The 23,983-nt window shown below is 41.3% G+C and overlaps 1 protein-coding gene across 1 annotated transcript in view; it reads right to left on the bottom strand.

Moving 5' to 3' along the window:
* Positions 1–480: 480 nt before the first annotated feature.
* The window catches only part of SEMA3D (semaphorin 3D), a 147,442-nt gene continuing 123,939 nt past the window's right edge, over positions 481–23,983 (bottom strand). Inside the window, 5 exon segments of the mRNA XM_069801680.1 lie at positions 481–7,901; positions 17,733–17,872; positions 20,125–20,189; positions 22,285–22,442; positions 23,701–23,742. Coding sequence (XP_069657781.1) covers positions 7,488–7,901; positions 17,733–17,872; positions 20,125–20,189; positions 22,285–22,442; positions 23,701–23,742 — 819 coding nt within the window. The 3' untranslated portion in view covers positions 481–7,487.

Genomic DNA, 23,983 nt, shown 5'->3' with positions numbered 1-23,983 from the left:
GGAGACAGTCACACTCCCTTAGAGCCAAAGATGCTCCTGAGGCAGTCCAAGACGGATGGGCAATCAATTGGCTTGAGAGTAACTGTAAAACACAATGTCAGTGCAGTCTTTAAGGACAATGGTAGTTGCTAATCATCTAGAAATGCACACATTAAAAAGCTATTACTGAATTTAAATTAATAAGCACAGAGCTGCCTATTGTGTATTGCTTTGCATGTATTAATCTAAATCACTGTGAGGCCCGCGGCTTTTCTAAGCTGCTTCTGTAGACTCACTCTGTTGGTCTTAGGCACATCCTCAGTGGAGGGGTGAATCTCAGACAGTCTTTACTCAGGTAAGACTTCTGAAGTAAGACACTTTAGATTACTGAACCTTGCATTAATATTCTTGCCATTTCCATGACACGCTTCAGACTTTGTTTCTCTGAAAACTCATATTTTACTCTGTAGTTTGACATGGGTTTAAAAAAGAAGCAAAACCTCAGAATTTGCTGTTTATTATAGTATGAACGAAATATACATTTGTTTCAGTTACCTTTGCATATAAGATTGAAATATTTAGTAAACCAGCAGGCATGGCAAACACATAGCTTATTTAAGCTATACTTCAGTTATCATATCAACTCAATGAGCTGCACCATTTACGAATAGATACTCTTATCAAAACATTTCAGTCTTATTATTCTATAAATAGTTATACAACATAGTAAAAATCAGCCTCACTCACAAAGTCAATCTAAGTACCACTCATGCCTTACAAATTAAAAAAGAATGTACGTGGTGTACAATTCCTGTGCTGGGCTTCTGAAGGAGTGATGAATTTCACCTTAGGGGTAAATATAGTCTTTACTGGTCAAATACGTGGTATTAATCATAATCCTTGCAGCCAGTCCATTTGGAGTGACTTTTCATTTTGGAATTTGGAATTTGGAGATTATATGCTTTTGTAATCTTTTCCTTTCTTCCCAGCCAATATACATCCTGAGATAGTCATTGGGAGAGGGGAATGGAGATGCATGCATCATCAAAAAATGAAAAAATTACACAAACATTTGGAATCTGTTTTCATTCTTCATTTGTATTTTCATAGATTCCTATGCTTTGCATCTGTTTTTTACAGCCAAGATATTTTCACAGGCAGTCTTAAAATGGGATTATTACAATTCACTTCTACAGAAAATGTCCTTGAAGAGAGTCACATAAAGTCTCCAGAAGAGGACATTAACAACCTCTGATGCTGCTTTTTCTTTGTCTTTTTTGAAAACATATGGAATTATAAAAGGATTTCCACTTCTACTTACAATTTTCCCTTTTTTTTTCTGATGTTTTTGCAAAGAGAGATTTGAAAGTGCAGATTTTAAGAAAAAATTATTTTCTTAGTGAAAAGCATTTTTAATAAACATATTTTAAAATTAAAATGACAGCACTTTTAAAACATAAAGCATTTTAAAATATGAAAATAAATTTAGAAAGTGAAAATCTGTGAAATTCTGTTCATGTATTTTTATTTTGATATTTCTGGCAAGTATAGATAACAGACCTGATAACAGATTAGATTTTCTGGATCTGTTTATATTGACAATATTTCAGAAATTAAAATATATACCTTCTGTAAATCTACCCTCGACTTCAGCCTGGCCAGAGAAATGGCACAGTGGTCTTTACACTCTCAGCATAGTCATTTTAGCAATAAGACTTTTCCCCTTGCAAATGTGCTATGTTGTCTCCATACCAAAATATCTGCCCAAGCCTTCTGTTCCTCTTACTGCTTTGTCATATGTTGCACCATCAGAAAGCATCTGGCTTTAGGCATGGTTCCTTTTAGTAGGAAAAATAACATGAAAAATATTAGCAGAACACAAAAAGCAAATCAAACACACACATACACGCAGAACAACAACAACAAAAAACCCACAAACACCCCCCCAAAAAAACCAAACCCCCAAACAAATAAAAACAAAATGCCGTACAACCTTGCAAAAACCCAAACCAAACCAAAAAAACCACTCCACCCCCAAAAACCCAGCCGAAGTATTTATATACCATAAGAGGAAGGGAACAGAATATGAAACACCACCAAAATCGAGATGTGTCTGGGCTCCTTACAAATATCACAACATCTATGGCTGGACAGATGATTTCCTTGGCTTGTACTCTTTGAAACTATTAACCAGCAGTCCATATCAATCAAAAAAAATCACCTGGAAATGTTCTGCTGGTTTTTTTACATCGCATGGAAAATCTTATGCTTTAAAGCACAAAAAGCTTTGATTTTAAATTGGAGAATTATACACAGCAACCACATAAGCAAAAAGGGAAAGGAGAGCTCTAAGCAACAGTCCCAAAAATTTCCTTTGTAAATGAAAACCCCATCTGGTCTCCAATTTACCTCACAGTGTTTGGTTTGCATCTGCAACTGAATGCAAAAGTTAATGCTTAGGAAAGTCATCGTCTGAAGGCAGACTGTGATACTACGACTTTGTAGGGATGTTTATATGTTGAGGAAACACCAGACCCCAGAATATTCCTCCATATAAAACTGGGGTTACCTGACAAACCAGAGAGTCTCAAAGGCAGGAGACAATGGGTTTAACTAGTGGAAGAAAAAAACAAGCAAGTAAAAATCCAGTCTTGCTACAGCTGTCAGACCAGAGGTTTCAGCTGCACATTGGCAAGTGATAAACTCAAGATTACAATTTGTTTTGTATCCTTACCTGACCAAAAAAGGAAAACAAATACTGCTGTTTCTAACGCATTTAGGATAACCACTATTATTATATAGAGAAATAAAATCTTACAAATCTGCCTTGTAGAATTTATAATTAAACTCTTTTCCCATGCCTTCTTTTTTGTTACTGTAATGAACTTATTTTACAAACCTCGAAATCTGGATTACAACTGCAAAGAATGTCACACTTCAGCCAACGACAGAAGCCTAGTTCAGGGTAATATTAGCAACACTATGGTAAAATATTACAATAGAGACCATTTAAAGTTTATAAATTGTAACAGAATATATTAGAGAGACATATGGGCTTAATTTTCCATTCAGGCAGATGTAATTCCTTAGACCTCCATGTCTCATCTACAACTGTGTGCAAGAAGGACCAGGCCAATATACTCTACAGAACAATACATAGCTTCGGGTGTTTGACTACCAGACTATAAATAGATTATAGTCTACTTAGGCTACGATTCAGTTCCCGAAGGATTTTAATCTCTGCTGTCAGTGGAAGCTGAGCTGAACCTTGACTCTTGAAATCACATTTGCCTTTGCAAATTAACCTCTGTTAGAAAATGAACAGAAAATAAGATATTTGTATATGCACTCCTATACACATATGCTCATATGACAAAACATTAGCAAACTCAATTTCCATTAGTCATTATTAAATATTGAGGCATTATTATGAGACACAGGCTCATTACATGAAGAATGAGTAATAATAACAAATAATTATTCATTTTCTGAAATGTTAAATGCAGATCGATACCCATAATGGTTAGATCAAAGGGATCATAGCATTTGAACTGTAGGGATCTTCTGATCTCAAAAGCACACGAACCAGAGGAAATCTGTTGCATTTAACTTCATTAGAAGTGACATAAGAACCAGGTCCAAAATCTGCGTATGAACTGGAAAGTATTCAGGTTCTTAGATAGCTCAAGCAATGTAAGTTTAACTACTTGAGAGAAAAGTATTTGCTTATGGCATGAACACACATTCACACCTGTTGTTGGAACAGTTTCCAGTAACGGAACTGGTTTATCACAATAAGTGTTAATACTTTATTCCTTTTTCTGCTAATCCCATTTTCTGTTTTATTTTAACTGACTGCAAGATTGCTACAAAGTTTAGGGCCCTGTTGGGCTTTAAAGCTTATGTCAGTTTTCAGCATTTTTATAACTACAGCTCACATTGTGCTGGTTATTCTAAGAATCTGTTTGAAACCGCTTCAGTCCAACACTGACTTTTTGCTGAAGTAGGGTCAATGGAAAAGTTTTGTGGAAGGAAAAGATAATGTATTAATAATTGGACTCCTGGTTGAATGCATATGTAAATAGATATCTATGTTGTATCATATGCGCTAAGGGATCTGTTTAAGACCTACAGTTATTAAGGTGGAGGCAACTTTTTTCCACTCTGGACAAAAACTTCGTTTACCTTCATTTTTATGGAGCTCTTGAAGGAGTCAAGGCTCAGTTTCATTTTAACTACGGGCCTGTTGTGGCTCATAGTACAGCTCACGGCAGCCCAGCTGACCCTCAAATCATTGATTTGAAATTTAAGCAGACTTAGAGTTAAGCTTTTAAATTATAGAGAAGGTGAAAGTTTTTTAAAAGAGGGCGATCCTCTCCTTTTACAGTTTCTGGGATAACTCATCCTCTGAACCCTTCTTCAGGACTGCGGGTTGTGGAATGACCCACTGCTCCTCCTGCTCCTACTCCTGGCTTTGCATTGCTGAGTCCTGCCTAACAAAACCCTGTCTTACCTCCTGCAGTGATCCCTGATCTGTCCCTCTCCTGCCCTGGTCTCCAAGGTCCTCTGGCCTCCTTGCATGTGTAATACCTGCTGTGCATGAGGAGCTGTGCTAGCCCTGCCAGCTCTAGCATACATCTTACCCAGTGTATCAAAACACAGACTTTTATCTACGCAATATTATTAAATATGCTCCCTGGGGTGGCATGAACCCAATACAGCACACCGGTTTGGAGGATATTGAATTTATTTCCCATGATGGAAGAGGCCTTATATCTCACTTGAGGTTTTACGCTACCACTGTACCCCAGACTGATGAGGTCATTTCTTTAAGAAGAATCTCATTGCAACAACATTGAAATAAAAGAAATGAAAGTTGTTTTTAAGAGTAATAACATTTTAATTCAACCATTCAAATCTAATGCTCCCAGCACTGAGGCCCTTAGTCATCCCAGATTTCTACTAAAGTCAGGGCGAGCGGTTCATTTGTAGAATACATACCCCCAATCATATCTAAACATAAATCAGATGATTTAGTTTTCATGGAGGAGAAAAAATATCAAAGAAGAAATTGATTGGCCTTTTTATGAAGTAGGCAAACATGTGATGAGAGTTGTCTGAAATGCAATAATTGAAGTACTGCGTCACCACTGGGGAGAAGAGTAGGTCCTTTGTCAGTGCATGCGAATGCAGACCACCTGTTATTCCATAGCCTTGGTGTGGTTCTACTCATTTACTTAATGTCCAAGTCAGAGAAATGGGACTTTGTGGACTGATAAAAATCTAACAAGGAATAATTGGGCAGTTTCTCTATGGTGACACTATAACCTTCCAGCCAAGAATATCGAATATCCCTGTCTTAGGGTGCTTTATATGTAGTAGCTTAATACAGCCCCCCTCCTTTAAGTAGTCTTAATTGGCCTTAAAATCAAGGTACCCAAAATGACAAGCCTCTTGTGAAATGCCTGGCCTACATTATTTTGCAGCAAAAATGCCAAAAAGTTCTCTGCCTGTTCTCAAAGTACTGTACGACTGGTTAGTATCTTCAGCATCAGTGTCTCTGCTGATTAAAGGTCCTGTGCTGAGAAATGCCCTTCTCCCCACAGACATCTTTTATAATAGTTAGCACTCAGTGCTTTACATGATCAAAGCATTGTACGCATGCTATCTAATATCTCCTAATTAACTCATACATCTCCTATTAAAAAAGCACCTAAAATTAATGACATATGGTATCGCTGGCTTTTATACAACACATGCAAACTCAGCTTTCGGGTTTTACAAGAACGTGGGTAAGCTGAGATTCCTTTCTGAAATCTGACAAACACTTCGCCATATCTGACTTTCAACAGAGAGGAAATTAACAGCGATGCAAATTGGATCTACACAATTATAGATCGGGGACTGAATGCGCATACAAACACTAGCACGGGCAAGGGCGAATCTACAAATTTCAGAGCCAACGTTTTCAGTTCCTTAATGAGGTGCACACCAATTACACGGGTTTCCCACAGACTTTGCTCTCAAGATCTGTAGAATGCATGAGAAACAAGTAAAGTCTGTCGTTTTGGTATCCATCAAAGCTCTCTTTCCATGTGAGGAAGTGGCTAATTTGTCATTTCACACTCAAAAAGGCGTGAAAGGCAAAACGGAGGGAGGTTAGATGGAAGAGAGGAAAGGGGGGCTGTGACTCATGAGAAGAGACAGTAGGCCTGATTTTGAGCTTGTGTTTGTTGCTGCATATCAGGAATAAAATCAATGAAATCACATTGACGTAAAATAGCCAAGAACGAGGCCAGTGTTTCTTGCTTATATGGGAAAATTTACATTATTAAAACCAAAATATGAACCAAGGAACAAGGAACACTTTACAAATGAAATTATGGTATAAAGCAAATTCCTAACTTACAAGTTTTATTTACACATGGACATCTTTTGTTTTATTTAATTATAATAAAAGTATTAATTCCAACAATGCAAATTTTCAACTTAAAAATACATAAGACCTTTGGGAGAAAATCCCAAAGAATACACACATCTGAGGAATGTCAGCTCTGTGTCAAGAGCACTGGTCTCAGCCACCAAATACTTTCCCTCATCGTCTTTTGTTTTAGCTTTGTTGTCTTATTTTTCTTTTCCTCTGCATAAAACAAAGCTAGCAAAGGGCCAGAGAAACAGTCAGAGTCAAACCTTTGGAGAGATAGAAGTGCAGGCAGGAATCCCATTATTCGTTAATAGGATTTGTGCACGTACCTCCCACGGACCACTTAGGAAATTTACTCCCAAGCATCTCGGTGGCAGTTTCAATTAGAGTCAACATTTCATTTCAGCAGATGGACTGCAAACTGGTGGCTACTCAAACTCTAATGAGTAACGCTCGATAATTCCCCTCTCTTAAAATATGATTATGATTTCTCTTTTTTTATGGGGAGCGTGAATGTTGTCCCTAAGCCAATACTTAATGTGATGTTTTGCTGTGTGGCTCTGTGCTAGCAAACCCCACCCATGAGCCTGTATACAAGCCCAATGGGTAAATTAGCAGGTATTTTTGCAGATCTGTCACACGTGTCTACCATGCTTCTTATTCAGAAAGATGCCAAAGAACTAGAAATACATCTGCCCTCCCCTGAAATGTACCCACCCCTGCGGTGGAATGTGGCAGCAAATACTAACAAGGGAACACGGACACTAAATTCTATGTGAAAATTATGCAGGAAATACAGAATACAGCTCACGTAGCCTCAGGCTACCCAGAAATTAGCTAAAAGTGTACATCTTTTCTTTTTAATGAATGCATTTGAAATTATTGCCTGGTGTGCGGTACTCCAATAAGGAACATTTCATTTGGTATCGAATCCCATTGTACAGTCTCATACAGATTAATAGTGATGGTGAGTTATCTGTTTTCAATAAGAAGCAGTACTAATTCATAGGCAAGATGCACAAAACCAGAACACAGTATAGTTTTTTGCATGGAAAATGTCCTTTCTTTAAATAGCATTTACAAACTATGTAGACGGTGGCCTGGCTGGCTCATGGTGCCTTCGGTTTCGCTTTTTTTTCATCTCCTGCACATGCTTCCATTTGGCACCACCTTTGTTCCGCTGCCGCCGCTTCTCCCGGTGCCACATCTGTTCACAGTATTCATCCAGGCTAAAGCTGGGGCTGCTCACCAGCTGGATGTAGTCCTTGTACCTCAGCCGGGACTCCGTCAGCAAATCCCTCACCCGGCCCTCCTCATCCTCAGTTTTCTGAGTGCTTTCCATTTGCCCGTTCTCAATGACGTTTAAATTCAGCTTCACGATGGTATGGACAAAGGTGTGCTCCTGGGCTTTGCAGAAATAGGCTCCCGCATCCCTTCTTTGCAAGCTGCGGATCAGCAGCCCATGCTCCGTTTTGATGATCCTTTCGTCAGCCTTCAGCTGTGGGCAAGGAAGAATGTGGTAGGTGAGTTTCATCAGCAAAACCAGACCGCGTGTCAGCGCTATACCGAGGTGGAGAAGAGGCTGGGCTGGCACACGGCATGCCTCATCCCTCGGGTGCCAGCACACCGTGGGGCACGTGCGGCTGGCACAGATACCAGAGATCCTTCCAATGGCTGAGTTCTGCTCCTAACTATAGCACCTGTATCACTGACATTTCAGCATGCAGTAATAGAAGATACATACTGTACAGCTGCAAGGACAGAGAGTAACACTCATCGCACTACAATGCAATAAGTTAGACCACGTTCTCCCAGGAAGGGTAGCTAGTTAGTGCCACAAACCCCATTCATTTTTTAACTGCTCTTCTTGAGGCATCTGTAATGCACCCAATATACCAGTGTGCTTGTATACACCTGGAGTGCCGAGGCCCTGTTACGCTGAAAATAAATACTACTACTGATTGTTAAAGTGGAATGCTGTGATTCTGATCTTCTTCAACTGGGTTTTACAAAAGGAAGTTGATCCTGGCTTTGACTCACTGAGATGTGATTAAAAGCACCCAATGAGGTTAGACAAATACAACCGAGTACAATTCTTTTATTGTTAAGGTCTGTGAAGAAGAACTCAAGAGGAAAAAAAAAAAAAAAAGAGGAACAAAAAAAAGGCAATGAAAAGAATGAGATTGCAAGTGAGAGCTGAAGTCTGTCAGCGTGGAACTGTAATTTCATTTATGAATGGAAATATTTCCAAAAATACAGCACGATCTCGCTTGTTAAAAATAAGGAGCACCTTAGAGTAATAACTGTCAGGTAAGTTACATATCTGGTGATCTGAAAATGATTTCCAAAATAACCTAAGTCAAAAAAAAAGCATACCCCCCCTCAAAAAACCCAGGATGGGGCACCGGGCACCCAAGTATTTTTGCAGCTGGAAAACATAGAAGGTAAGTGATTTGCCAAAGACCATATAAAGATTAGTAGCAGAGGTGGAAGTAGAAAGCAGAGCCCTAACTCCGTGTCCAAGCCCAGCATTTCCTTTGAAAACGATCCTGGTCTCGTCCAAAGCTGTCACCTCCCAGGCGCGCTATGTTCTGCTGCCGCACAGAGGCTGCAGCGCACACCGGCACCGAGGACCTGAGCGCTGCTCGCTCAGCCCACAGCAAAGCCAAGGCCTTAAACACAGCCCCGGCGCTGCCGGGGGCATTGCTTTAACACAGAAAAACTCCAGCACGAGGCTGAGTAGTGGGTTTGAGACGGAGGGAGTGGGGGCAGAGAGAACCAACACAGAATCTGGAATATTTCCCAGAGTGCACATCTGACCCTCCAGCAAACTTCAGAGGATGAAGATCAGGGAGGCATAAAGATGACTAAATTAGATTTATTCACAGTGGGTAAGCTACACACTGTTTCTTTATGTAGAAAATCTGCACACGATTCCCTCTTCTACTCCCTGGGAAAAAATGTACACATACATAAGGATTCTCCATCTGTTATGATTCTAACTCACTAGGACTTTATCATAACAGGGTCTCTCGGAGCAAAGAGATGGATGAGATGACCTCCCAGGGCTTTTTGCTTTACCCTTTCCTAAGTTTCTATGATATTGACTTTGGAAGGGTTAAATAATTTTAGAGACCATTTTGAGATCACCAGAAAAAGCAATACACATGTATATAATACATGCACAGAGAGCGAGAGACACTTTGACTTGCTACTGTATCAGCTATAACAGTCTTCAGTAACATGCAGATCAGATAGGTAGATAGATACGTAGGTAGATGGATAGATAGAGATGTGGATGGATGGATATAGGCCTCCGTACTGCTATTGATCAGACTGCAGGACAGACAAGAAATCAGCTGCTACAAAAGCCTGGTCTAAAAGTGGCTGTGGCTGCCTAGTTCTGTGGCCAAGTATTTTTTGGCTCCTGCCACCAGTTGACGGTGTTGGGTCAAGCCCGAGCTTTAGTTTCCTTGTTTGTAAACTGTATATAAGCATGCCTACTTGGCACCAGCCGGGTGAAATCATACTAATTTCAGGAAATTCCTGGAAAATCGATTGTCCTGACAACAGGTGCTACATGAGCACAAGCTACTTTTGATTTACTACACTGAGTTTAAACCAGAGAAATCATGGTCAAGCCACAAGCACATACACAGAAGACAGGAGGGAGACAGACTAGAAACAACCCCCTCTAGAACCTACAGCATAGGGCAGTAGACCTCAATTTTATCAGCGAGCGACACTTCGTTCCAAGTGAGTGTACCTTTCTTACAGTAAAAACAGGAGCATAAAATGCATAAATGAATCCACAAATAAGTAGCTGTAGGCAGAAATATGTCTGGGGCAGGTGTTTCCTTGTGGTGCTGTACTCCACAGAGAGAAGCAGGAGCAGGGGCCAGGTGGAAGTGTTTTTGGAGGCTTGGCTGTTGCAATATGACAAGGAAGCCCCTCTTTCTTCTGCCCAGGGTTCATGTCAACATGAAGACCCAAGTTTGAGAAATTTAGGGAAAAGGATGGGAAGAAGCAGCTAATTTCCAGACATTCGGGTTTCATAAGGCACTGTGCAAAGACCGAGTTCCCACATTGTCTGAGTGAAAACAGGACGGATCTCTTTGAGCTCAGGGCTTGATGCAATTGCAGCAGTAGCATCTGCCTATCGGTGGCTCTGCCAGTATTGTAGTCTAGAGTGTCTTGACAGCTGTGTACCTCCTACACTTGGACGATCTCCAGCTGGCTGTTTCGGCTGGCTGGGCACCACTCCAAAGAGCCCTCACTAGTGCTTCGCCTATTTTCAGTGAAAAGAAGGCAGAATAATGGCAGATCTAGACTTGAAAAGATCACTGGACCCCCAAGTCCAGCACCCTGCTACTCATAACTATTTACCATTTGTGTCGCAGCCGTCACTTTCTAGTTGTAAACGTGTTAACTGGTAGAGTTGCCCCTCCATCCGCCTTGGGATACTGCAGAGAAAGCTAACAGAGTCTAAATTGGTTGTGTCCCTTAATCCCAGCCCATCACAACTCCTATTTTTAATGAAGCAGCGTTCTTACAGAATGTCCTGTATTAACCTTGGATATTGATTTACGGTGACTGTCACCTCCTCCTTCTCTGTGCCTTCATTGTTCATTCCATTCTTATCCTCTGGCAGGATGAAATTATGGCTCCGATTTCACATGCATTGAGCAACACTTCATTACTGTTTTCCCCCCTCACTTCTCTTTTTGGTATCCTGTTTATGTTGTTTTACCCATAAGTTCAGAACTCTTCCTGCCTTTCCTCTCTATTTTTCCCTCCACAGGGCTCTGGAGTTTCATAAACACCTGGCATTTCATTACTTGGTAGTAGATCTTTAACCTTTCACTTGAATGCTTAATGTGCTCTTTGGTTCCTGACCTATAGATGTAAAACATATTTTATTAAATTTTGGGGTGAGTGAAAAGACTAGTTAGGTAAAAGACATCAACTGTGGATTCATTGCTCTCCCCCCATGTCAAAATCAATAACTCTCCTAAAATATTTGTAAATAGGATTTAACTATTCAGAAGCACAAAAGCTTTAATTCATGAAAGCTTGCTGACATGTGCTTAAATTTGAGCGTACGATAAAGCTTAAACATGAGAGACAGTTTTGTCCAATGAGGAACAAATTATAAACCACAAAAATGAAGCAACTGATTACCATTAACTTTCGTTTCTTAGCGGAGTGGGAGCAGATTTTTGACAATATTTTATCAACAATTTGTACTTTTCATCCTTCATGATAAGCACATAAATTTGCCTAAAATTACATTACCTGAATTATGGCACATGCCACAGATACTGGCAATATTTGACAAAAGGGAAAAGATCTCCATACAAATCAAACACTTGATTTTCACAGCCTGAATTTAACAATGGAGAAAAAATAGGCATTGCCAATAATCGTGGCAAATCTTTAAACAATCAGTAAGTTGGAAAACAACCAAGGATTTGAAAGTGCTGTGGCACCAGGTTAGGTCAATGCCTTTTGTCCTTTGCTAATGATGTGTTTAGATAGCTCCCTCTTTACAAATAATTCACATGTCAACTCTTTCACAGTTAAAACACTGCACCTGTCTGGGACAAGAAAGTGGCTTCAAAGCCTGCCTTCCCTCATTAATCAACATGTGAAAAAATGTTAGAGGTAAAGCTGGACTAATCATGGGTTAGCTGCAACCCCTGAACAAATTGAGAGGGGGAGAAAGGAAAATGAGGAACATTTGCTGAGAATTCACATTCATCTTTGATTTTCTATTGTTTTCTTCTTCATCCTCATCATTTGACTGGAAATAAAGATCACTCTGGGGTTTTTTTGGCATTATTGTTACACATGACTTTGTTTCTCTTGTACTGGGAAAATAATCATTTAACTCCAACACAGCTGTAGAGTTAATTTCTCTTTTCTTTTCTTTTTTTTTTTAAACTTCTTTTTTTATTTACCAAGAAGCCACAGGAAAAATGAAGAACACTTTGCTGGTACAATGTCATTATGGAAACACAAAATTCCTATTATTTGCAAGGTGTAGCTAACTTCTTATTCTGCAACTAAATTTCAAACTCCTACCCACTCCCCCCCCCTTATATCCAAATCAAAGCAGAAATGTCATGTGCTGTATCTCAATTCAGAGTTACTTCTTTTTTTCCCCAGGAAACTGTCAAAAATATTAGTCTTACTTAAGAATCTCAAGGTATTAGGGGGAAAAAAAAGCCAGTGAGTCATATAATAAAATAAAAGAGTGAAAGCATGAGAGCTGTAAGTAGTGCCTAGGCTGCAGAATGAATCTCTTATTTTCCCCACTCTCTTGATCTCTTTCTCATTGACCTAAGGATTCAAACATTGAACTACACTCCTCTAACAGAAGGTACTAGTGGAAACTCAGTCCTTGGTGTATGTCCTCTTCCTTACTCAGCTCTCATCCAACTCTTAGATTTCAGGGCTGGCGCTGAATCTGTGACCTTTGTTCACAAGATGCTGCTGACCAGATGGTTGTAACAAAGAAAATCGGCACCATGACGCAAAAACCTCCAGCCGCAAAAAGACATGGAAACTTATGTCTTGGATAAACTGAAAAAGGTCTTCTCAGTCTGGCTAAAATGTGGAATAGAAACAACATCTCTTCACTCTTATGGGGGAGCGAGGTGACAATCTTGTGCCTGGCAAGATGTCCTGTCCAAGACTGGGTCAAACTCTTGTACCTACCAAACCATCAGACGGTCATTAAGCTGGGTCTGTCAGAAAAACACAGCCCAGGGCTGTGGGGCAGGAATATGGGGGGTGAGAAGCGCTGAAGAAGAAACTGGAATGTCCTCCTGCCTTTCAGTGGATTTGTTTTCACCCCCAGGTATTAATAGAGCAGGAAGGAGAGAGTTAAAAGCGAACTGCACCTATTCTGTCGCTTCAGACCATGCGGTTTGTTCTGTCCCCTGCAAGGGGAGGTGGCAGCTTGGCAGACCTGGAGCTGCAGAAGTCTCGGGGTGAAGTGTAGCCTAAAGCAGGGGGGTCTAATACTTTTCAGAGCCATGGGGCACCAAAACTGATGTCTTTGTAGGGAGCGTTTGCTTTTTGCAGTCCTGACACATATTATATATATATAACATAACACATCGGAATTTTTTTGAGAAATAAATAAATATCTGTTTTAAGCTTCAGAAAACCTCAGCAGTTTAAGGCGTTACGAACAGATGACGTCCCCACTTTTTTTTATGAACTGCAGTCACCGAAACGCTCTCCCTCCTCTCAGTGACTAACCCTGCACGCACAGGAACAAACATGATCAATTGCGTGAGCAACACGAAACACAAAAGCACTAGATATTTGACTCCTGACCTTAAAATGGCCTCAAACTACAGGGAAATGTACTCCCACTGGCAGCAAAATGACCTGGTGACAGCTCCTGTACCACAGGAGATCCTGTCCCTCCCCACAGGTCGCTCTGCCTGGAAGTCACATTCTGAACCATGACCCTAAGGGTGAAATGTCGGGAACATCCTGCTGGGCCAAACTCTTCCCATCCAGCCTGGATTTTGCCCTTTTCCTTCCCTCAGGAAGCTGTAGTGCATGGCCGGGACACTGCATAGCCATCTATTTGTAAAGCCAGGTTTAAAGACTTGATGAGACATTACAGTTACAGCCCTGGAACTAAAAGTCCGTAACCTAAATTCCAGGTGCACGGAGTCACTTGCATAGCATGGTATCGTCATCACAATAAGTTACACCACTAAGACATGCACTAAAATAATGTGCAGTGTTATTTGAGAAATCTGCTGCAGGAAGGGAGAGAGAGAGCAGAAAATATAATTGTAATGGGAAAAGTTATGGTAAGGTATTGGCTGAGCAGAGATCAAGCTACACATTAAATATGACCACACTGTTTCTGTGACATATGGTATTTTTGTCAAATTGAAGTACTTTGAAAAGAAAGTAAATTACTCTGCCAATCTTTGGATTTTCTAGGAAGGTCTCCAATTAGGCTCTAATACCGATGAATTCATTTTCACTGATAAGTCAAATTAGAAAACCTGAAAATCTCCATTTCTGGAGATTAACATTTTAACCTTATTCTATCTAATAGGAGGACTGATCGTTCAGCACCTCTATAGATCCGGTCACTTATTTAGGCAGCCATATATGAAATTAGGGATTTAACTTCAGGTACATGCATTTGAAAATGTGACATTTCTAGATTAAGATCTTTATCTTTAAAAAGTAGCCAACAAAGCTTCTCTCTTTTTTTTTTTTTTTTTTTTTCTCTCTAAAAATGGTATCTCCCAATATGAGATGTGCAAGCTGAGTTTGCTCAGAAGGACTTCAAGTTCTTAGGACCCTGGAACTAACCTGAGTCAAAACATTAGAAATTCTGCTACTATACGGATTTTCTGACAGGAATCAAACAAAACTAATAGCTATACACTGTCTTTAAGTGATCTGATCCTGTAATCATCAGTGTGTGCATATGCATTTATATAGGCTGTTATCTTCAAAGACTGAAAAAACCAAAAAATAAATAAAACCTAACAAAACCACCCCAAGGAGTTGCAGAACATGTGCTCCAACTTCTATTTTATCAAAGATAGATCACAGAAACACTGCTATGGCTTTAGGGACAATATGTGGTAAAAAGCTATTTGCCTACTGTTAGCATTCATAATGTAGAAAATCTGTCTGCAGATTTCTTCTTCAAATTTTCTTCTAAATTTGCCTCAGAGGTTAATCTAGCCTTTTAGCAAAGCTTTACTTTTCTCATACAAACAGATGTCAGACTGTTTACACAGAGCAAGCCCAGTAAACATTGCTGTGGAAGGCTGCTAATGTGCAAAGATGTATGCTGTGTGCTTGCTGGAGCTTCAAATGCCGTCACATATATGCACGCATTCCCTTCCTCTCTCTCAACGCACACATCCTTGGCACGTTGGGCCGTCCTGTAGTTTTGGACATCACCGTGCCTGAGTAACTGGCATTTGGCCCAGGACAAGTAGCAGAGGCCAGGTCGCCGCCACAATGAACCTTTTGGAAATATAAAGCGTGGCAAAAAAAGAATATAGCCTTAACTTAGGCTATGCTATATAGGTTAGCCTGCCCTAACTTTGTTCAAAAGTTGGTTTGACCTGCAGTTTGTTCTACAGTCAAATAAGAAAGATAGTTTGAGCTTGGCTTCCTGACCTTCAGAGGCCTATCTGAGGCTGTGATTTATGAGAAAATCAACTGATTTTTTTTTCCCCTAAATTGACACAGATAAAACCAAAAGCAGCCCTTCAAAAGAGGCTTTCAAATCTTGAAAGTGTGACTTCGTATGATGCAGAAATATTACATTTTTCACAGAGAACTGTCTGCTTTTCACAAAGTTAGTAGCTCCTTTTGAGAAGCTCAGGCACATGCTGTAGTTGCAAGACATTGTTTTAAAAAATGATTGAGTGTCCTCAAAACTTGACATAACTTCCTGTTCAGAAAAAAGAAAATAGAAAAAAAGCACACACAGAAAAAAACCAACAAACCCAAAACCAAAAAAAACCCCCAACCAAAAACCTGTTAACTATCTGCTTAAATTTACTTTAAAAATGAGTCTTAAACACATGGTTAGAATTAAGCAAGTACTTTACTTGTTTCTCTGATCAAATATGTAAGTGCATTTACAAACTGCTGCCTTAGGGAAGTAGAGCACAGAGTCTTCTGTACAGGGCAGTTAAAGGTAAATCAATTAAAGCACAAACAATGAATGCCCATAGGTCTTTAAAGGCTGATACACTTCTAGCTGGGTTTTCACTTCAACTACCTGTGGCTGAGAGTGTGCTTGGCCAGCTGATCAGAAAATCAAATTTTTTTCCAAGTATGGACTGTAATGGAGGTTAGAGGTGATATTTCAAACCAGTATTCTCTTTCTTTCAGTGTTTAGTGCATGTTGTGCAAGCACTGTGTCTATAAATTAATGACGTTTTTATTCTCAGCAGAGGAAAGAATCTTTGCCAACCCAAAGCATGAGTAGGAGAAGGGGAGTAAATTAAAGTACTGCAGTGTCGTAGTCAATATACAGCTTTGCGGGTTGTTTGTCTTATCTGGTGGAAGATCAGAAGTGCCTTGTATCCCCTTACTCTGGCTTTCTGGGCCAAGACATAACTGAGGTTGCAACTTTGGGACTACTGCTACGAGTCCCACCTCACCCAGAGGTGATGCTCTCATGAGCACCTGCCCTGGCCTGCATCTCCCCAGCCTTTAGAAAGAAGCAGCACATTTTCTGCAGTCAGAAAGGATGAATTATCATTGAGAGTGGAAGACCGGTTGGGTGTTTGATAGTTCCTCTTATTTAAACTAACTTTTGTCTTGGATGAACATAACAAAAAAGCATATCTAACACCTAACAGCTCATTTGAAAGGGCAGTTCTTTTCCCTTCTCCTTCCCCGTTGCCATGGTTGCCATCACAGCAGGACTTGGCCTCAGACACAAAATCACTCATGTAAGACAAAGACTATGAAAACTCCTGAGGTTTGAAATTCACTCAGACCCAGCCCAAATCAGTCCCAGCACATTGTCCTTTTGGGCATGTCAGAGGGTCCCTTTGTCACTAGATCAGAGAGGAATCAGCAGGAAAATTGGGCAGGGGGTATGTGGGGACCTGGAGGCTTCTCCAGGGCTTCTCCATTAGTGAGGACCCCAAATCTGCCTCCTGCAGGAATTAAGGGCCATCACAAGCCTCATCGCCTTCTACTCCAGATGCAAGGTGCAATTCTTTAACCTGACATCTCTTCATCAGTGCAGAGTGCCATTTAAGAACAATTCTCAGACTCCACTAACATGAAAAAAAGCAAATAAAAAGCTTTTTACTGCACAGACCATTCCTTCTCTGGGGAGAGATGCAGAGAAGCAGCAAGCCACACGTGCAGTTCCTAGCTACGCTGCTTAGCATGATAAGGGAATGCAATCAGACACTAAATAGAGCAGAGATTTTGTTAAAACAAAGAGGTTTGAACACACTTTTACCTACAGAAGTAGTTGTATTAATTACTGGATAAAAGGGCTTTTTTTTTTCAGTACTTTGATTTTTTACCACTATTTAAAGCCTAATTTATCTTTTCTTCTTTTTTTTTAATAGAATGAACATGTAAGTCAAAATAAATATCTAAATCTGGTTATGACACAGTGCAAATGGCTTCTCTCTTCCCTACTGCATGCCCCAAATGGTGATACCAGAATGCTATGTGATACCTAAGGTGAGGCAAGGAAAAGTAAAACATCGACTAATCCCAATAACTCCTGCCTTTCAATGCTCAGCTGAATTCTCTATAGAGGAAACTTGCCTTGATGACTATAACTTACCTCTTCTCGATGTTCTTCTCCAGAGCGCTGAATATACCACCTAATAGAGGCTTGCTGGGACTTAGGAATACATTCCAGAAAAGTTGAATTAAATTCAATGCCAAAAATCACCTTTTCATCAGCAGTTTCATGACTAATGCCTGGAAAGCAAACATGGTACAGGAGATTAACCCTGACCTGGTTTTTAAAGCAATGGGAAAATAGCCTGATTCAGAACAGATGCTATAAGAGTGAGTGAATTATAAAAAAGCAAAAGGAAACTTAACTTTTAGCTTAAACTATAACTATGAGGATTTAGAGGCGGCTGCTAACCTTCCTTCAGTGCAACTGGTTTTTAAGGAGGTCAATAAAATCTATATCACAAGCTTGCTCCATTTTAAAGTTGAGGTTTTCACCTTTGAGGAATTTAAAATCTGACCTGTATTTTTCCTTTAAGTAATGCAACTACTAAACCTGAACTAAAGCTGCTGAAGGCAGCTTGTATGGTCTGGTTTGTTCATCCCAAACACTTTAAAGGAGTCACAGGGCTAAAGTAAACTGAAGTTTACCTTCCTTCAGTATAATTTGAAATGCTCTGTAGTATTTTTAAGACCAAACACTGAAGGAGCCATGAGCAGATCTGTGCTCCTTTCTTGGCCTTCTGTAAACCTGAGCAAGTAATTTCTAATCTCTGCATCTCCATTTCCCCTTCCAGCCTGTCTTATCTGTGTCATATCTGCCTTACCATCAGATCAAAGCTGTTTCTTACACCCTGCCAATAACAGAAGGGAAGGTGAAAGCAGTGGTGTCTCCTAAATCTAAAGTTAGCTCAACAACAAAATGAATACAATTTTGGATTGTTTTTTCAGTATAATAAGTACCTATATGAGATCTATAGAAATTCAAGCTCTCCACATTAAATGCCTTTTTTTTATTTCACTGTGCCACTGAGATTTCAGCAGAGCCAAACAACTTCATGCAGCCAATGAAGTCTCTGGGAGTGAATCTCACACAGTGGAGCACTGAATTTAAATAGGTTTTGGGGTCATAATGTTATTAGTTATCTCAAATGGCATAAATAAGCCAAGAGCCTGGAGTGGCACAGGTCAGCTTCATGGTTTTATGGCACACAGGAGTCATCCCCAGCTGGATAAAATTTCTACTGGTGGAGCTACATGAGGGCAAAGGATTAATACTAATTTCTGTGCTAAGTCATTTTACATTTGTCTAGTAAAGCCAACTCTTCCAGTATCTCTTTATCCTTCCAGGAAAATGTGACACTGTCAGCCTTTCTGCTAGGGTTTCTATAACCTTGAGCTTTGCACAGTCTCAGATGCCACTATTTGGAGAGCCATGGTAAGCAGCAAGCGAGGAAATTCTGGCCCTTGGGAATGAACAGGAGTTTTGTCATTGACTTTAATGGAAACGAGATCTTACCCTGATTTTTAACTATGTCTGCAAGCACACATGTACAGTCAGAGCCCTCTATACTGTGCAACAGATGAAGGCTTTGATCCTGTGGCAAGCAGCTCTGATTTCTGCACTGACTCATGCCGAGATCTGCAGCAGGCACCCAGCACCGCAGCGGCACGAAAATACCCAGAGATCAATGGAAAGCGGTGGCTTGTCCCGACCAAACGTTCAACGCAGCGATACAATCAATACTGTTTTGACTGGGTTGTTTGCTTTAATAAGAGGCTAGAAGAGCCCCAGACAAATACAAGCTTGGTTTTGAATGCTTTTCATTTATTTTACGCTGCCGCAGAGATTGCCGCGTAACCGCAGGATTTCATACTGACAGTGCTCGCTGTAAGAGAAGCGCTGCCGTTGCCAAAGGAGCAAACCAGACCCTTTGGCATCCTAAAAGAGGGTGTGGGAAAGGGAGGGGGGAGTCGATGGAGAGAGCGGGGTAGGCTCTTGCTAATAACGGGAGTATTTAAGTAGCTGCGGGGAGGGGAAGGGGCTGGTTTGGCAGCTGGAGCTGCGCCTTGGGACTTGTGTCAAGTGTAGGCAGCGGAATGGGAGAAGATGGCGTGTTCCCCGTTCACCCCTGGGGTTTCCTCGTGGGATTATCTCCCCTGTTTCTGGACGAAACATCACACACGTCCCACTAGCTACTTGTAGGGATGTGTGTGATGTTTTTGTGTCAGGGGCACATCTACCTCCCTGGGATGAGTGCTGGGGAGGGTCGCCCATAAGGGATGCGAAGGTGCCGTCCCATGCTGGCTGTGCGTTCTCAGCCCCAGCTCTGCGAATTTAACTGCGGGACGGGTAACGTATATGAAGTGTGGGAGAGGCAACTGCTTTAACGGTGTCATTCGCTTGAGCTCAGCAAGTTTTCACAGACAGAGACCCTTACAACAAAGTCTGCTGACAAAGCGACAAAAGAGCAAGAAAGGTGCAAAATACTCACTGTCTTCCACATCCCAGCATTGTGCAACGGGGTCTCCATATTTGACATCTTGCCTTCTGGCTCGCCTACGGGAAGAGCATGCAAACTTGTAACACTTCAGGCATAATTGCTGGAATTCAACAACAAAATATAGAGGAGCTCAGCAGATGTGGACTCGCATTGCTCCCACCCTACTGCTGACAATTACGGTCTTAACTAAAACCAGCCTCACCCTCAAAGCAGCATGTGGCCTAGAGAGATTTGTACAATTGACATCAAGAGAAGGCCCTGTGATTCGGGAAAACCACTGAGAGGGGAAAGAGAAAAAGCAAGAGAAAAAAGTCTGCCTAGCATAAGCAGCATGCAATATAGTGACAGAAAGAGCATCTAAACCTGCTTTAGGAGCATGGGGCACAGGTCTCCTGAAGGGGTGGACTTCTTGGAAATACCCAAAACCATCCTTAATGTTGTAGGACATGAAAAACATCTGAGGTTCAACAGGTGATATTCAAAATTGAGCTCCAGATCAGCCCAAGGTAATACTAGTAAACCAATCATTAAAATGAAAAGAGAATAGCATATGTTTTAGTTTGGTAACAAAAATTTGACAAATCTGACTATCTTTCTTCTTATGGAGAGAAAAAATGCTTGAGACAATGGTCTGAGATGGTCTGCTCCCTTCCACAACTAACTTGCCTGCTAATCTCTGGGTGTGTTACTTAAACTCACTGCGATTTAGTGTAATTTCAGTGTAATAGCATTAAAAAAAACCCCAACTCTTCCTCTGTGGATGATTGTATATATCTCCCAAGAGCTACAAAAAAAAGTTTGTATTTTGTTTTATTTAGTAGAAGAATTGGAGACCCAGGGAGGAACTGGTTCCTCCCTCACAGCCACACTGAAGATAACCGGAGCGGGACCTCCTATGTGCAGAGCAAAGCCTCGGCAGACGAGCAGGTTCCCGAGGCCGAGCTGTCTGCTGTGGTAAAAGCTGTAGACATGCTGGAAGCACAGGCTGCTGCACAGAAGAAAAATATTCAAGTAACTGATCTACTGGAGGACTCCCAAGGCCGGTCACTCATCCTTTGTTTTGAAGCCACAGACTTTTTGGCCTTCCCACCAAACTGCACATCTGTTAAAAAGCACGGACCATCAATCTCCCTGTCCCAGCCCACCTCAGACTTCAGCAAGCCTCATGTGTCACTAACTTTGCAGTGAGCCTGAACACTTGCTTTTCTCCTTTCATTTATGCTTCTCTGAGTTTAGTTTGCTTTGCCTTTGAGGGAAAATGCATAAAGTTCCTTGACACCATGACATGATAACCTATGAGTCATTAACTTCAATGGTTTGTCTAATTGCTCAGGTCCCAGCCCTGCAACCCCTAAGGCAGAAAGTCTCTTTCCAGAGCTTGAGATCAGACTGCAACCGCACTGCAAGAATTACTGTCAGGAAGGCTTCGTCCAAAGGGGAATGAAGAGGCTGTGAAGGACTCTGGCTCAACGAGCGAGCTCAGAGCTCTGGCTAAATCAGCCAAAAACTCCGAGACACATCCAGCAGCTTAGGAACTGCACTGCTAGAGCCTGCAGTGTGCTCTCCCTCCATGCAGATTCATGCTGCTGTCCTAGCTGCTGGGTACAGAAAGTTCAGAGGAAGCTTCTTTCACTGTGGAAAAACTGTTCCTGATGCAGTCAAGTCACAGCACTCAAATCTCTGTCTCCCTCTTATGGCTAGACCACAAATGCAATTGTTTGTTTAGATCAGGGAATTAAATGTATTTTACTGTTGAACACTCTGGGATACTGTGTTAAACTCCGCTTTATAACTACGGTGCTGCTCTATGCAAAAGTCAGAAGCTTGAGAGGCTCTTGCATCTCAGGCAGAGCTAACCACAACCTGGACCTCCATCTTAGCATCTTGTGCCTTAAAGCATTCAGCATAAAAAAGGAAAATGATGGATTTATGACGTTAGCTGCAGTAGCCGAGTTACTGTCACACACACTTAAACAAAGCTATGTTGTCTTCACAGCTCTTCGAGTAGAAATGTGAAACATGGCCAGAGCATGATCGAATTTTAAGGCAAATGACATGCTAAGTAAAAAGGCAACACGTTCTGATTAGGAACCTCTAAAATTCTTGCAGGCAGCAAGATCTTTTACAGCACGCTGTATTTTTTTTTCTTACCTTTTAGAAGTGGGGGCATATCTGGAACACGAGCTTCCATCCCAGGCACAGTATGGGTCTCTGGCAAGGCAGCAGTCTGCACAAGCCTTCCCATACGTGTGACATCTGTGCAGAGAGAGCTGAACCAATCCATCCCTGGAACCAATGTACAACTGTTGCTGCAAATCAGGCAAAGCGAATGAATTAGGAGCGTTCTCCAAGTAGCCCATTTAAAAAGTTCCCTTCTTCAGTGCCACACTTGGAGACTTTCAACCTTGTCCCAGATTTCACAAGATGAGGGAGGATTCCTCCTTTACTGTAAAATGTTTCTCAGGGCTCAGTGTGAACTGGCCAGACCCCATCCATCCCTGACAAGATGGCAGAGAGAAAAGGGGACTGCAGTCCTGGAAAGACACCAGCACGTAACACCTTACACCTTTAGATTTGTGCTGTAGTAAAAAATCGGCAGCAAACCATGGAAAGAATGGTTTAATAACACATTTAAAAACAAGTGGCTGGATAGCTGTGATATCAAGAATCTGGGAACTAGGGATGACCATGTGTGAATAAAACTTCATCTTCTGCTTCTGCTTCTTGGGTAGGATGGGGATAATATTACTCCCCTCTCCCCAACGTGCGAGGAGATCGCCTGTTGAGACAAGGGTGGTCCCAGAGCTTGCTGTTGAGCCGGAGCTGGCTCATGCAGTACTTCCAGCTGGCCTGCCACCTTTTTTCAGGGGAGATGGGACCCAGCTGTGCTGTGCATGCCTGAACAGCAAAATACCTCCTCCCTCCCGTGTGAGGGAAGCGTGTTGTGCCGGAGCCGCTCCGGCCACTTCTGCGGGGCAGGGAGGGATGGCTCTGGTGTCACGCTGCCTCCCGAACGTGCACGTAGCCATGACAGAGCGCGGAGCTGCCATAAAACCGTTTCCCACTGGGAGATTCCCAACTGGGACTGGCTCCCGTGACTGCCAGGGTTGGACCACCCAGATCTAGGCTGCAGTTTTAGAGGAGGGGGACTGGTTTTCAGTCTGTGTGCACTCAGATTTTAGCACAGTGAGGCCCTGATCTCTCTTGACTACTAATAAAATAACAACAATAATAGTAATAATAATTTATTACTAGATTGTAAAGAGACAGGTAGTTCTAGTGTCCAGAAAATGAACGTGAATTGACTTCATTCACAAATCCCACTACTGTATGACTAAAGATTTGTTTCCGTGAATAATTACCAGCTTGGGTACACAAATTACTGTTTGTAAGCAAATGTGAATTAGGCAGGCAAACAAGTTCAAACATATCTCCTTCCTTCCAGATACATTTTAAGAGTCATCCATGGAAAGCTTGGCCAGTAAGTAAGAGGCATCACCAGAAAATAACAAGCTAAGTGTTCAGTGTACCATATATCCCGCAGTAATTAAGCGAGCTTGTGATTACCTGCTTCAGAGAAATCTCCATGGTTGAGATAAATGAAGGGTGCTGAAAAACAAATTAGTGAGGTGTATTAGTTTAACATACAAAAAGTAAATAAAATTACAGATCCATTTGCTTGTTTTAAACAAGTATTAAAAACAAAAAACCAGAAATCACTAAATCTATGCTTCCAAAAATACCTCCCATAAATTTTCCCTGCTGCTTATGAGGCAACTGACTTTAATTCTTAGAGTTCACGATCTATTCCATCCTGGAGACTGGCAATGAGCCTTCACATCAACTTAAG

Source organism: Haliaeetus albicilla, chromosome 14 (genome assembly GCF_947461875.1).
Source record: "Haliaeetus albicilla chromosome 14, bHalAlb1.1, whole genome shotgun sequence".
NCBI classification, from domain to species: domain Eukaryota; kingdom Metazoa; phylum Chordata; class Aves; order Accipitriformes; family Accipitridae; genus Haliaeetus; species Haliaeetus albicilla.
This window is presented reverse-complemented; position numbering and strand designations above follow the sequence as displayed.